Genomic DNA, 16,431 nt, shown 5'->3' with positions numbered 1-16,431 from the left:
ATGTATATATATATGTATGTATGTATGTATATATATATATGTGTATGTATGTATGTATGTTATATATTAATATGTATATGTTATTATATATATATGTATGTATGTTGTGTGTGTGTGTGTGTATATGTGTGTGTGTGTATTGAGAGAGAGAGAGAGATGTAGACTAGGCTTTGATTGATCGGATCTCAGCTTCCATCCAGTCGGATCCTTCTCCGTTGGATGCATCTTCTTGACGGAAAGAGTTTTATTTCATACTAGATGATTTACTCTCTCTCTCTCTCCTTTCCGGTATCTTCTCTATTAAAGCAGCATCATAGCTTAAGTGAAGAAGAGACCTCAAGGAGGAAACTATGACCCGCTCTCATTTAATTCTTTCGGCTTATTTTTTTTTAAGGAATGCTAGGTCAGCTAACGAGGCAAGAGAAGTCCTCTGTTTGCCCAAACATCTATTTTGGAGATGCGCATCGATCCAATAGAGAGAGATTCGATCGGATGAGAGCTGGGATCCAATAAATTGGATTCTAATTTACCTCTATATATATATAATTTTTTTTTTTTTTGAAGATCATGAAAGCATGGAGTCTGAAAATAAGGAGCTAAGATACAAAGAAACTTCACAGCCTAGTGGCCTTTTATATTGGTCTCTTGGGAGGACATTCCACGTTCGAACCTTCGAACGTGATTTCCGAAGTTTGCCTTGCGGAAGAGCAGTAATAGTTAGGTTCCTTGGAGCAAATAGATGAACCAAGAGACAGCAAACACTTGGCAAATATTGGAGATTGATGGCTCTAGATGATGCCCAAAAAAAACATAAATTTGGATATCTAAGAAATCGTAAATAACAACAATCAAATATAATAGTTAGTTTTCCAATACATTAGGAAGATATGAACGCAATCTTCTGTTGCTAGATAAATATGAATACAATCTTGGGTTGGATTAATTGGCCAATTCTTTGTTATTCTAGCCGGTCAACTTATATATTACAGAAAAATTATATACATAGCTGGATTTTGTCCTTGACTAGGAAAATTTAACGGGTCACACCGATGAAGGAGATTTTGATCTTTTCTATTAAAATCATGGCAACACAGCAATACTGCCACTTTGACAGTTCCTCTGACACCTCAAAGAACTAGGGCCAGTCCAACTTAACCTATACATGACCACCTAAGCTAGATTAATGATTTATATGGCACATAGAAAGCAGATGTGGAGACAATAAGGAAAACTAAGAAAGAGAAGATACATAGATTTAGAACATGGTTCATATATACTCACGGATGGAGACGATCAGAAAAAGCTTCACTAATGATGGAAAAATTACAAAAACGAGAAAATCACAAAAACGAGAAAATCCCAATACAAAACCCTTCAATCTTACAAGTATTTGAAAGCTCCAAAATACAAGGATGCAATCCCAAAAGCCCGAAGACACAAGGAACCCATATGTGTAGATACCTCAAAATTTCAGGTCCAGCCCTTCCAGTGGGCAATGCTCCCATGGGCTAAGGCTTGAGAGAGAGCCCTTTTAGTATTCTATCCTATAAGTACAAGACACATAACAATTTACAACCACTTTTGCTTAAAAAAATAACTTACAGCCTTTACATGGTTCCGAAAAGAAAACCTGCTACAGACTTTGGCTAGAGTAGGTTTAGATTTGCTTTGAACATCCAGAGTTTGATGAACCTTATTCCATCCGTACAAACATTATCACTCAATGTGCATATTCGACTGGATAATTTATATTGCTTCTAAATCTAACCCCTTTTTTTCAATAAACTTCATCAAAACCATTGTTTTCTATGTCTATAGGGGATTTTGTCGAATTTCCAAAGAAACTTATGATGTCAGAATACAGATTATATATAGCATCCACATATTTACAGATTTTTTTTTGCCCCCATTTACTTGCAAGTACAAAGTTTAGACATTCTTGCATGTCTAGTATATGTATTTACATGCGTTCTGCACCTCTGTTTTCCTCTGTCGGCAATCTTTGGAGCCGTTCTGGAGTCAGGCCTAGTCTTCTGGGTGTGTGATATTGAAATATAATTAAGAATCTGTAAGCCAGTGAGATTTAGATTGGATTTTTTACTGGATTCGTGGACTTAGGAAACTTATTTGAGAATGGGCCATATTAACCCAACACCTCCAGCTCACAGGACCTTCTCTCTTTCTATGGACCAACAAGCTTAATTAGGGATTGGGATTTTAAGCCGGGACTACGGAAAGTCTATAAGAATACCAGGCTACAGGCCCCTGTTGTTGTAGGAATATTCTAACAGGCATGGGAAGAAAGTATATTACCTTGTCTAGGACGTGGGACGGCCGGGAAGCGGGAGCCGGCATGAAATGCCGTAAGGAAGACGGCCGCAGCTATTCTCTCGGGGAACCTCTCCATGGCCAGGGACACGCTCATCCCCCCCAAGCTGTGGCCCACCAGGATGACCCTCTCCCCAGGTGGGAGCGCGGCCAGGATGTCCAGCAGCGGTTGGGAGTAGTCGGCAAAGGTCGACACCTCGTGCAGCCTCCTCTCGTCGATGCCGGAAGCAGCGAGATCGGGCACCGTCACCTGGTGCCCGGCGCATCTCAGCAGTGTCGCCACCCTGTACCAACTCCAGGCTCCATGACAGGCTCCATGCACTAGGATGATGTGCTTCTGCCTCCTCCCGCCCTCTTCCATCTCTGATTTCCTTCGGACAAGATAGTCAGATCTGGTGGTAATTCTACACACGGGTCGATTTGTAGCCACAGAAAAAGGATAAGCTTGGGGTACTATGCATCGCAGTGAAATAAATTTAAATAATTATTATTTAATTATAATTCAAATAATTAAATCAAATGTCTTACATCCAATAAAATTTTATTAAACAATAAAACAATAGATCTAAGTTCAATGAAGTTGACAATGCTAATCTCGCTTCTAAAAGCTCTGTCCCAATATTTCGTCCCACGCTCGAAATTAATTATCTGAATCTGAAAAATAGAAAGAAAGGTAATGAGCTAGACAGCCCAGTAAATAACAAATATCTCAACTAGATAATTCAGATATTATATAATTTTCAAGAATAATGCTGCAAATAAACATAAGATTATATTTTATACTGATTTAATATAAATCAAATATTTTCAAATATTCACATATAATATAATCATAAATCCGATTCGATTCAAAACCACTCGTAACTCAACAGCCTTGACTATGACCAACGTTTAACCCCCATTGGCGGGGTCCACAGAATACCAGCGCACAACCCCCACTGACAGGGTCCACAAATACCAGCGCACAATCCCTACTGGCAGAATCCACAAACACCAGCGCACAACCCCCACTGGCAGAGTCCACTGAGTACCAACGTATAATCCCCATTGGCGGAGCCCACTGAAACATAGTTAGGCTGAGAGCATAAATCCGATCTGTATCAAAATACTTTGTACCATAATATATATCATAATCTTTCACTAAACATGTGCATAAATCGATATACCATAACATTTCAAAAGCACTTTTCTTTCAAAACATAATTTCATAAATCATGCATAATTTCAGAGAATAATTATTTATTTTCAGAATAAATATGGAATATCTCGAGAAGATGATTCATTACTTACCTTTCACGGAGTACTGAATGAACAGATCGACTAACTTCTAGGTGATTCTTCCGTGCCTATTATTCAAAATTATATTTTTACATTAATTTTAATTTAAAATTAAATCTAAACAAATCCCAATTCAAAACCTCACTTAAAATCGACTCTTTCCTAAACTCGATCAAAATCATCAGATGAGACCTCCCACTACGCTAATCCTAGAGGAATAACTTTAGAGAGAGAGGAATCCATCAAGAGAGAAAACAAGCTAGAGAGAGAAAATTTTAGAGAGAGAAAGTAGAGAGAGAAAGTCTAATTTCAGAGAGAGAAGTCAGGGTTCAGACTGAAAGAAGAGAGAGAAGAGAGAGAAACTCTCTCTCTCATCATTTTTTTTTATTTTTTATTTATTTATTTATTTGTTCATATATATATATATATAATATATATATATATATATATTTTTATTATTATTATTATTATTTCTTTTCTTTTCTTTTCTCTTTTTTTTTTTCTTCTTTTTCTTTTCTTTTCTTTTTTTCTTTTTCTTCTTTTCTTTTCTTTTTCTTTTCTTTTCTTTTTCTTCTTCTTCTTCTTGGCTCTTCCCGCGCCGGAACAGGGGACCGGCGTCCCCTCCTTATGCCGGGCCGTTCAGGCCACGGCCACCGCGGCGGAGGCCGGCGGCAGAGGGGGGCCACTCCCCCGGTCACGGAGGAGCGTGGCCGGCGATCGATTCCGATCGCCGGCGTCGGAAAATCCAAGGAAACAAGGCTAAAAAATAGGGTCTCTTTTCCGACCGAAAATCAGCGACACTCGTCGCCGGCAGCTGCGCACAAGAGCACGGAAAGAAGGAGAAGGAAGAGAGGAAAAGGAGGGAAGCTTACCTTGACCTCCGGTGACCTCGTCGGCGGCAGTCACGGCGAGAAATCAAAACGGTGACCGCGGCTTTACTTCGAGAAAATCGGAGGGAAGGAGAGAAAGAAGAGGCCGATGTTCGGTCTCAAGGGAGAGGGGGTCTTCTTATAGGGAACCCTAGGACTCCGAGGGTTCCTAGGAGTCCTGATTTTGCCCGATCTTCGCCGGAGAAGAAGACTCCTATCGGGAGTCTTCTTCCTGGTTTCCTCTGTTTTTTTTTTTTTTTCATTTTGGTGGGCTGAGATTGGGCTTGGCTAGGTTTTGGGCTATCACATTCTTCACCCCTAAAAAGAAATTTCGTCCTCGAAATTTTTCATACATGTTACCATTGTATTGGAAGCCTGTGCATTTTGTTGAGTAAGCGCATAAACTCTTCCCTGGATTTTAGAAATCTGTCCACCACCCCTATGTTGTCCTTCATAAGTTCTTTGGCCAACTTGATTTTCAGTATTTAGCGAGCAGCTAGCAATTTTATGATTCATCTGACCACATTTGAAACAAGCACCGGTATTCCAATATCAATCCTTGTCTGCATGATTTTTGCCACATTTGGAGCACGACTCACCATCAATCTGTTGAGTCTTATTGTCTACTGCTCACTTAGCTGATCTTTTGATGTTTTTATTATTCTGCCCTTGTGTATCATTTGATTGTGCTCTCTTTCTTTATTTTCTTTCCTTTTCCATGCGTTCTTCATTGACTTCTCTTTCAATTATCAATGCTTTATTTACTACATCTGCATAAGCTGTCAATTCATATGGAACCACTTGTTTTCGAATTTCAGTTTTCAGTCCCATTTCGAACTTGTGAACTCGTTCTTGCTCACCATCCACTAATCTCGGAGCAAATTTTGCTAACTCTGTAAATTTTGCTTCATATTCAATCACACTCATACCCTTTTGCTTCAAATAAATAAACTCTTGCTCTTTCTGGATCCTTATACTCCGAGAAAAATACTGATCATAGAATGCAATCCGAAATCTTTCTCAGGTAAGTATTTCGCCGTCTTGTTCATGCTTGTGCTGTAGTCGCTGACACCAGTTGTATGCTTCTCCTTGTAGTAAATAAGCTGCATATCGAATCTTTTCTTCATCAAGACACTCTTGGACAGTGAAGGCCTTCTCCATCTCCATTATCCAGTTATCAGCCTCCAAAGGTTCAGTAGTCCCCTTGAAAGCTGGAGGTGCAAGCTTTTTAAATTCTGAAATGTTGTTCCGTTGTACTGGTTGCTCTCCATGTTGTGGTGGTGGATGCTGATGTTGTTGTGTATCTCGTTGTATCTGCTGTTGTTCAAACATTTGCTGCTGTATTTGTTGTTGCGCTTGTACCATCCTGATTAGAGTCTGCATTAACTGAGCCATATCTGGTTCCTGACGTGCTCTCGAAGTACTCCCATTAGGATCTACGACTCCCTCCTCCTGAGGGGTGCCACTGGTCAGATGGGGAGTGCTACCATCCTGTGGTTGTGATATCCCTCTTGCAATTCCTTGAGTAGTTCTTGTCATTCTACGGGGAGGCATGATAACCTTGTAGTAGTAAAACCTTATTAGATTTATTTATCTATTTGTTAGGATGGGTTTATTATGATGTTCATACTCTAACGTCCCAATGTTCCTAATGTTTACCCACCTACACTCATACTATGTCAAATTCTATGTGTCATAATTTATCCACTCATGCTCTGATACCATATTAATTGTCACACCCCCGACCCGAGATTGTGAATCGAGGGTCGCGGCAACCGCCGCATACTCATGAAGAACTCTCTCCATAAGCATGCAAGGCATCACATCACGATATCAATGCATCGCAGCGGAATAAATTCAAATAATTATTATTCAACTGTAATTCAAGTAATTAAATCAAATGTCTTACATCCAATAAAATTTTTACTAAAATAATAAAACAATAGATCTAAGTTCAATGAAGTTGACAATGCTAATCTCGCTTCTAAAAGCTCTGTCCCAATATTTCGTTCCACGCTCGAAATTAATTATTTGAATCTGAAAAATAGAAAGAAAGGTAATGAGCTAGACAGCCCAGTAAGTAACAAATATCTCAACTAGATAATTCAGATATTATATAATTTTCAAGAATAATGCTGCAAATAAACATAAGATTATATTTCATGCTGATTTAATATAAATCAAATATTTTCAAATATTCACATATAATATAATCATAAATCCGATTCGATTTAAAACCACTCGTAACTCAACAGCCTTGACTATGACCAATGTTTAACCCCCATTAGCGGGGTCCACAGAATACCAGCGCACAACCCCCACTGGCAGGGTCCACAAATACCAGCGCACAACCTCCACTGGCAGGATCCACAAACACCAGCGCACAACCCTCATTAGCAGGGTCCACTGAGTACCAACGTATAATCCCCATTGGCGGGGCCCACTGAAACATAGTTAGGCTGAGAGCATAAATCCGATCTGTATCAAAACACTTTGTACCATAATATATATCATAATCTTTCACTAAACATGTGCATAAATCGATATACCATAACATTTCAAAAGCACTTTTCTTTCAAAATATAATTTCATAAATCATGCATAATTTCAGAGAATAATTATTTATTTTCAGAATAAATATGGAATAGCTCGAGAAGATGATTCATTACTTACCTTTCACGGAGCACTGAATGAACAGATCGACTAACTTCTAGATGATTCTTCCGTGCCTATTATTCAAAATTATATTTTTACATTAATTTTAATTTAAAATTAAATCTAAACAAATCCCAATTCAAAACCTCACTTAAAATCGATTTTTTCCTAAACTCGATCAAAATCATCAGATGAGACCTCCCACTACACTAATCCTAGAGGAATAACTTTAGAGAGAGAGGAATCCATCAAGAGAGAGAAACAAGCTAGAGAAAGAAAATTCTAGAGAGAGAAAGTAGAGAGAGAAAGTCTAATTCCAGAGAGAGAAAGTCAGGGTTCAGACTGAAAGAAGAGAGAGAAGAGAGAGAAACTCTCTCTCATCTTTTTTTTTATTTTATTATTTATTTATTTATTTATTTATTTGTTCATATATATATATATATATATTTATTATTATTATTATTATTTTTCTTTTCTTTTCTTTTCTTTTCTTTTTCTTTTTTTTTCTTCTTTTTCTTTTCTTTTCTTTTCTTTTCTTTTCTTCTTTTTCTTCTTTTCTTTTCTTTTTCTTTTCTTTTCTTTTTCTTCTTCTTCTTCTTCTTGGCTCTTCCTGCGTCGGAACAGGGGACCGGCGTCCCCTCCTTATGCCGGGCCGTTCAGGCCACGGCCGCCGTGGCGGAGGCCGACGGCAGAGGGGGGGCCACTCCCCCGGTCACGGAGGAGCGTGGCCGGCGATCGATTCCGATCGCCGGCGTCGGAAAATCCAAGGAAACAAGGCTAAAAAATAGGGTCTCTTTTCCGATCGAAAATCGGCGACACTCGTCGCCGGCAGCTGCGCACAAGAGCACGGAAAGAAGGGGAAGGAAGAGAGGAAAAGGAGGGAAGCTTACCTTGACCTCCGGTGACCTCGTCGGTGGCAGTCACGGTGAGAAATCAAAACGGTGACCGCGGCTTTACTTCGAAAAAATCGGAGGGAAGGAGAGAAAGAAGAGGCCGATGTTCGGTCTCAAGGGAGAGGAGGTCTTCTTATAGGAAACCCTAGGACTCCGAGGGTTCCTAGGAGTCCTGATTTTGCCCGGTCTTCACCGAAGAAGAAGACTCCTATCGGGAGTCTTCTTTCCGATTTCCTCTATTTTTTTCTTTTTTTTTTTTTTCGTTTTGGTGGGCTGAGATTGGGCTTGGCTAGGTTTTGGGCTATCACACGCTTATTGTTAGGAAACATTGTCTATAGCCTTCTAGATTAATCTAGATTTATTTTTAAATCTCTAAATTTTTTAGATAAGATAAAATCTTCTTAAACTATTTAAAAAATTATTTTTAGATTTCTGCCATCCAATCTTATAATTGAACAATAAAACTATGTAACCGAATAAGATAACGATATAATCAAGACATATATCTATGTAATCTAAATATAAATCTGCATAATCAATTATTGAAACTAGATAACCAAAGAACTATGTAATCTGTATAATCTAAACATAAATCTGTGTAACTTGAATATAAATTTATGAACGGTAGGAATCTAAAAATAACTTCTTAAACAGTTTAAGAAGATTTTATTTCATCTAAAAAATTCAAAAACTTAAAAGTAAATCCAAATCAATTTAAAGACCTATAGATAATTTTTTTATTATCATTAATTTTTTAAATTTAGCTCCAATTATCTCATTAAAAAATACAATCATTTCCTATTATGATTGATGCGTATGTTCGACCGTGTCCATATCCAATCCTCATGTTAAAAATTAAAAAAAAAAATCCACCAACTCATAGCCTTCTCCCATCACTCTACAATCCATCATTTCTCAGACGGCATTGCCAACTATCTCTTGTCTCTTTCTTCTTATAAGTATCCCACTTATTATTTTTTTAAAAAATTTAGCTCCACTTAAATTTTTAAAAAAATATTATACTTTTCTATTATAATTGTTGCATACAATCAAACGAGATATAATTATTTAGACTTAATCTACCAAGTCTCTCCAATTCGACAGAACACTTCATCTCATATTAAAAATAAAAAAAATAAACTATATTTTTAATTTTTATATTAAATCAAATTTTTTAAAATAATTTTAAAATATAAAATATAAAATTTTAATTTTTATACTTTTTTAATCATTTTAATATAATTTTTTTCGAATTTCGATCACTTTATTTCATCAAAAATTCTAACCGATAATTATCGATGCTTTAGACGAGATAGCTAGATTTGATGGTAATTTTACATATAAATCCATATGTATCCATAAAAATTAAATAATATATTTAAAATTTTACTCTACGGCATGGTTTTTTCTCATTGACAGTGACAACCCCATGATTTGTAGATGAATCCTTCCATCGCTGTAGAACATTGGATATTTTTATCTTTCGAAGATACTTCTTATTCTACTTATTATTATTAATTTTCTAAATTTAGCTCCAGTTGTTTCATTAAAAAAGTATAATTTTCAAATTAATTTTTTTTAAAAAAAATCACCTACTAATAGCCTTCTCGCATCACTCCACTCTTTCCCAAATGGCATTACCGACTCTCTCTTTTGAAGAAACTTCTTATAAGTATCCCACTTATTATTATTTTTTTAAAATTTAGCTCCACTTATTTTATTAAAAAATATTATCCTTTTCTGCTATGATTGACGTGTAAGATCAAACAAGACATGGCCTTACTCTTTTCCTGACCGTCCATAACCTTTAATGGATAGATGTGATCGGATCATTGGGAGATGTCTCAAAGTCATTATGATAAGCCATCAATTTTGATGAGTTGATTTTTATAGCTACTTGAAGACTTCAGATATATACTATCAGGTGTGATAGCCAAGCCATATATCGAAAGAGATAGGCCTCGAGCTGGTCATGCGCCAGCAAATAGGAAGCTTAGTGTGAATGCTAGAGTCGGGGCCAAAGGCCAAAGTCCGAAGCCTACTGGTTCAGATTGAACGTCGAAGTGACTTAACCCCATGTGGGGCAGCACAGCTCAAAAGGATCGTGCAAGGACTGATCTTCCCAGTATAATGAATTTCAATAGTGAATGGCTCCAAGATTGATTAGGAGTAAGGATTGGCCAAAGACTCTCAAAAAATACACCAGAGCTGGAGCTTCCCTTGGTCCGATGCCCGATGTCCAGATATCACATTCGGACTGATAGCTAAGGGCTCGATCGAGATAAATGTCGACCATCCAAGTCGAGATCATTTGCCGAAGTCCCGGTCGGTGGATGAAGCCAAGTGGCCAAAGTAGGAGGTCCTTTCATGCGGAAAATAAGGTCGGTAGCCGAGGTGGGGTGGGATGCGTGTGAGGGATGGGGGCATCATGGGTCGAAGCAGGATGTGCAGGTGCATCCCCTCTCTTCTTCTTTCCTTGTTATAATTTCCATGGGATGATGGGATGAGAGAGACAGGCAATTAATGCCTCTTTCAGGTTTAGATGGTATAGGGCAATCCTCAAAATACATGCACAGTGGGTGATATATGATCAGAAATTAGGGTTTAGGGTTTAAGATTTTAGGTCTTAGGGTTTAAGATTTTAGGTCTTAGGGTTTAGGATTTAGACTTTTAGCGTTTTAGGGTTTAGGGTATACGGTTTTGGGTTTTAGGGCTTAAGATTTTGAGTTTGGGGATTTAGGGTTTAGGGTTAAGGATTTTAGGGTTTAGGATTTAGGGTTTTGGAATTTAGGGTTTTGGGGTTTAGGATTTAGGGTTTAGGATTTTAGGATTTTAGGGCTTAGGGTTTTATGGTTTTAGGATTTAGGGTTTAGGGTTTTGGGTTTAGAGTTTAAGATTTATGATTTAGGATTTTAGAGTGTAGAGTTTAGGGTTTAGGATTTAGTATTTTGGGTTTTAGGGTTCAGATTCAAGTTCAGGTTCAGAGTCCATGGTTCAGGGATTAGGATTTTAGGATTAAGTATTTTATGATTTCGGATTTGATTGCTGGATATGATCAAATGAGATATTATTAGTTAGACCTAATCTACCAAGCCTCTTCAATCCAATAGAACACTTCATCTCATATTAAAATAAAAAAATAAATTATGTTCCTATTTCAAAATTAAAACAAATTTTTAAGTAATTTTTAAATTATAAAATGTTAAGTTTTAATTTTTGTACTTTCTGAATTGTTTTAATGTATTTTTTTCGAATTTCAATCACTTTCTTTCTTCAAAAATTCTAACTGACAATAATTAATGTTTTGGATAAGATAGTTAGATATGTTGTTAATTCTACATATAAATGCATATGTACTTAGAAAAATCAAAGGATAAATTAAAAATTTTACTCTGCGGCTTGATTTTTTCTTATCAACGACGATAGCCCCATGATTTTTAAATGAATCCTTCCATCGCTATAGAATGCTGGATATTTTTATCTTTTTGAGATACTTCTTATTTCACTTATTATTATTAGTTTTCTAAATTTAGCTCTAATTATTGTATTAAAAAAATATAATCCTCAGGTTAAAAATTAAAAAGAAAACCATCTACTTATAGCCTTCTCGCATTGCTCCACCCTTTTTCAGATGGTATCACCGACTCTCTCTTTCGGAGAAACTTCTCATAAGTATCTCACTTATGATTATTTTTTTAAAATTTAGCTCCACTTATTTTATTAAAAAATATTATCTTTTTCTGCTATGATTGATGCATACGATCAAACGAGACATGATTAGTTAGACCTGATCCACTAACTGACCCTATCCAATCCCACTACACGGACAGAATGCTTCATCTCATATTAAAAAAAAATGATCCATCTACTTTGAAACCTTTCTCTGTCTCGGGTACTCCACCCTTCTCCTTATGAATAGGATAGCATTGCGAACTCTCTCTTCAACCCCAGGAATGGTTTCAATGATATCAAACTTCTTCAATGCCCTCAAGACCATCTACCCATGCTTTGTCTTTATTTTTTATTTCTTTCACTTTTTTCACTTCAACCCACATATTTGGTAGCTGGGACAAAACACGGTTCCACAATAATAGATCTAAATATTATGAAAACTTGGATTCAATTGGTTAGAAATACTATTATTCTTTGAGCGGTTGTATTGAATGTGGTGATTGAATTCATATGCAGGGTTGCCACAAGAGTATTTACTTGTCACAGAAAAGTTCAATAGATCTAATTTCTTAAAAATAAGGAGTTCGTTAGGCACATTAAGATAGATCTTGTGCTTATCCCATTTAGCTTGTTCCAATTGTTTAAGAAAGTCAGCAAAACCATCTTCCAATTGTTCAGAAGGCTCTCTTCAAGCCAAGAGAACACATGATGTGGTAATCGTTCCTGTTGCTTATGAAGCCAATAGACTTGCCACAGGCTTTTCAAAACTGAGAGACCTGCAGCTCCCACCTAAACCACAATACAGTCAACCCAGTTAAGAGGTGCTCATGTCATTTATAAAATATTAATCCTTGATTACAACAACTGACATCAGCAAGAAACCTTGAATGTACTTACAAACTCAAGCCCTCTTGATCAACATTGATTCACAAATAGTGTATTTTTCCTTCGTGTACAACCTTAAAAGTGCCTTCGTCTGTTCCAAATAGTTGATTAATACAGTGCTTTTCCAAATTATAAAATAAGAGAGCTGCTAATAAGTTTGCTACCTATCCAAGTTATTTAGTGTATCGGTTTGCAATATCTAGTCACTTCTTGTGGGTTTAACTCACTTTTAATTATTAGGACCTATCATTGTTGTTGAGGCTGAAATTCATCCTATACCAGAGGTGCTAGTGTGAGGTGATGTCCGACGAAAATCCTCCAACATTCAATTCAGATTTTTTGCAATAGGTAGAAAAGAGCGAATATTTATCAGAGGAAGAGGAGGCATACCTAGAGAATCCCTATTTACTTCTTTATATAGGTGAGGTGGGAGCATTTGTAAGAAGAGAGAGAGAAGGTCGTAAAGGTTCTTTTTGTTCCTAATTATGTCTTTGAGCGCCACATTGGACCCTTTTGATTTGAGTTGATAAGTGATTTCTCTTTATAGTATGTGGGAGCTGTCCCCATTAATACCATTAGTTGATAATTAGAAGCTTTGGGGGTGGCATAGTCTTACACCTTTCTTGACCTTCCATAATCTTTAATGGATGGATTCAATAGGATCACAAAGCGATATCTCAGAGTCATTATGATAAGCCATCAATTTTGGTAAGTTAACTGTTAGAAAATGTGCCCTAAAATCAATTATATGATGATTAAGTTCTTTTTGTATATGAATTATTCATTGATAAATAAAAAATATTTTAGTATTATTCATCATAAAGTTACATCTTTTTTGTAAAACTCTTATGTTGTGATGAAGTCGTTAGAACTATATTAGTAATCGATAAAGAAAGATTTATCGTATAGTTTTTAAACATGTTCGCGATCAAATGATACGTCATTATAGGATGATGATGTTTTTTGAGTGGAGGTCGTTGTGTGTTATATAGATTGGTTATCTTCTTAACCAAAGAGTGTGGTGACATTGGTATAGCATACAGATGAGATATAAGAGTACATTGTCACTGAATAAGTGACTCACTTGCTGAGCACTCTACTGTCAAGAGCTACTCACGTAGCATATAGACATAAGTGTCCCTCAGATCTGAGATCACCATAGTGACTTGCAAGCAATTCACTATGCTTTGGTACTGGACTATCTAGATTTCTAATATAGAGACGGAAGGCTATTGGATATAGTCAAGTACTTGCGAAGTCTATGTATGGATTAAGATAGGATTGATCCCTCAAAATTATAGGAGCTGATGTATTACTGTATTTCAATTTAATAAAATCTTTGTCAGGATAATCCATGAGATAGATTTGAAAAGTTGAAATATAATATAGCTGAAACACTCAGGATTGACAATTAACTCTAGATCATCCTAGAGCATTCAGGATCAAAGAGATGAATTATGCGGTAACTATATGCATAGATTTTAAAATATTTTCTTGTGATTATTCGATCTATTCGAACGTCAAAAATCATTGCTAGATGGTATCTTTGATTAGTATAGAAAATAGTTTCTGTGCTACCAATTTAGTGTTCAAACCTATTGAGTATCGTACAAAAGTCAGGTGACGTAGAAAAATAATGATCTATATTTATATATCAAATCTGAAAGTACTTGACTTGATTGAATATATATACTAACTTAATTGAGAGTTAAGTTATAGATCAAACAAGATTGAAGAGTTGACTATGTTTAGCTAGCACTATATATGAGGTTCAGGTTCAATTTCGGAGATGAAAAATTTTTGATCTATGATCCAAGAAGTCTATGAGAGATTGAATTTAAGTATTAATTAATTTTAGATTAGATCTGATTTAATTAGATTTAATCAGATTTAAAATTTTAAGTTAGACTTGGTTCTAAATTTTAAAACAGTTTATGATTGATAGTCTTTCGAAATTATTTCGAATCTGCTTCGAATTAAATTTAGATTGATCCAATTTTAGATAAAATTTTTAAAATTTATTTTTACTGAGACTCTCTCACCTCCATAATCGACCAGCACTTGATATGGTATTGGTTGTGGGCCATCCCACATGGTGTGGGCATGGGTGCATGTAGGTGCCAAGTAAGACGCTAATCTTTTCTCATATAGTAGTCCTTCTTTGATAAATTATGGACTGATTCAAAGCTTATTTGAATTAGAAATCCTAATTTTATGGGTCATGAAGAATCATCTATATATAAAAAGAGTCTCTACCTATAGATGGATAGCAATCAGATTGTGAGAAAGAGAGAGAGGCATGAGAGAGCTTATGGGCATCATCCTTGGGCGTCCTCCTCCTTGCCGTGCCTCCTCCTTCTTACCGTGGGCTTCATTGTGGACGTTCCCTTACTGGTGTGAGGCATCGCATCAGCACCTGTCTTTCCTTCCTTGGTGGTCTTATGAAGGTGCTTCAATCCGAGTCTTCATCCTACTTTTCTACAGAGTTTGACGTACGTGCAAAGTAGAAGACTTGTAGATCCAGGCCTACGCGAAGGTTTGAATCCAGATTTCAAAGATTTGATCTATATTCTACTGTAATTCAGATAAAGATTTGATCTTTATTTAGTTCAATATATACAAAATTTTAGATGTAATCCTGATTATATACTAGAAATAGACTTTTTTTTAATTGACTCGATAGCTACTGGAAGACTTCAAATAGATGCTATCAGGCGCGATGATCGAACCGTAGATTGGAAGAGACAGGCCTCAGGCTGGTTATGCACTAGCAGGTGGGAAGCTTAGTGCGAATGCTGAAGTCGGGGCCAAAGGCCAAAGTTTGAGACCCATTGGTTCAGGTCGGACGTCGAAGCGACTTAACCCCATGTGGGGTGGCACAGCTCAAAAAGATCATGCAAGAGCTGATCTTACCAGAATAATGAGTTTCAATAGTGAATGGCTCCGAGATGATTAAGTGTAAAGATCGACCAAAGACTCCTAAAAAATACATCAGAGCTGGAGCTTCCCTCGGTTCGATGCTCGATGTTCAGATATCACATCTGGACTGATAACTAAGGGCTCGATCGAGATAAATGTCAACCATCCTAGATGAGGTCGTAGTTTCAAATGGTGGACGAAGTCAAGTGGCCATAATAAAAAGTCCATTCATGTGAAAATCAAGGTCGATAGCCAAGGTGGGGTGGACGCATGCCAGGGGTGCGGGCACCTATGGGTCGAAGCAGGACACACATGTGTGACCCCTCTCTCTTCTTCTCTCCTTATTATGATTCCCATTGGAGGATGGGATGAGAGGGATCGGCAATTAATGCCTCTATCAGGATCAGATAGTGTAGGGCAATCCTCGTAACACATGCACAGTGGGCGACGCATGATTAGGAATTAGGGTTTAGGATTTAGGATTTTAGATTTTAGGATTTAGGATTTAGGATTTTAGGGTTTTAGGATTTAGGGTTTAGGATATAGGGTTTTGGATTTTAGGGCTTAGGATTTTGGATTTTCGGGGTTTAAGGTAAAGGGTTTTAGGATATAGGTTTTAGAGTTTTGGGGTTTAGGGGTTTGGGGATTAGGATTTAGGGATTTAGGGTTTAGGACTTTAGGGTTTAGGATTTTAGGGTTTGGGGTTTTGGATTTAGAATTTAGAGTTTAGAATTTAGGATTTTAGGGCTTAGGATTTTAGAGTTTTAGGATTTAGGATTTCGGGTTTCGGGTTTAGGGGTTAAGATTTAGGATATCAAAGTTTAGGGTTTAGGGTTTTAGGATTTTAGGTTTTAAGATCTAGGGGTTAAAAATTAGGGTTTTAGGATTTAGTGTTTAGGGTTCAGGGTTTTTAGGGTTTAGGGTTTAGGGCT

The 16,431-nt window shown here is 36.8% G+C and overlaps 1 protein-coding gene across 1 annotated transcript in view; it reads right to left on the bottom strand.

Annotated features, from left to right (window-relative positions):
* LOC140853189 (putative inactive methylesterase 20) overlaps positions 1 to 2,689 on the bottom strand; it is a 2,967-nt gene extending 278 nt beyond the window's left edge. Inside the window, exon 1 of the mRNA XM_073247271.1 lies at positions 2,314 to 2,689. Coding sequence (XP_073103372.1) covers positions 2,314 to 2,689 — 376 coding nt within the window. The remainder of the gene's footprint in view (positions 1 to 2,313) is intronic.
* Positions 2,690 to 16,431: the final 13,742 nt, after the last annotated feature.

Source organism: Elaeis guineensis, chromosome 13 (assembly GCF_000442705.2).
Source record: "Elaeis guineensis isolate ETL-2024a chromosome 13, EG11, whole genome shotgun sequence".
Taxonomy (NCBI): Eukaryota; Viridiplantae; Streptophyta; class Magnoliopsida; order Arecales; family Arecaceae; genus Elaeis; species Elaeis guineensis.
This window is presented reverse-complemented; position numbering and strand designations above follow the sequence as displayed.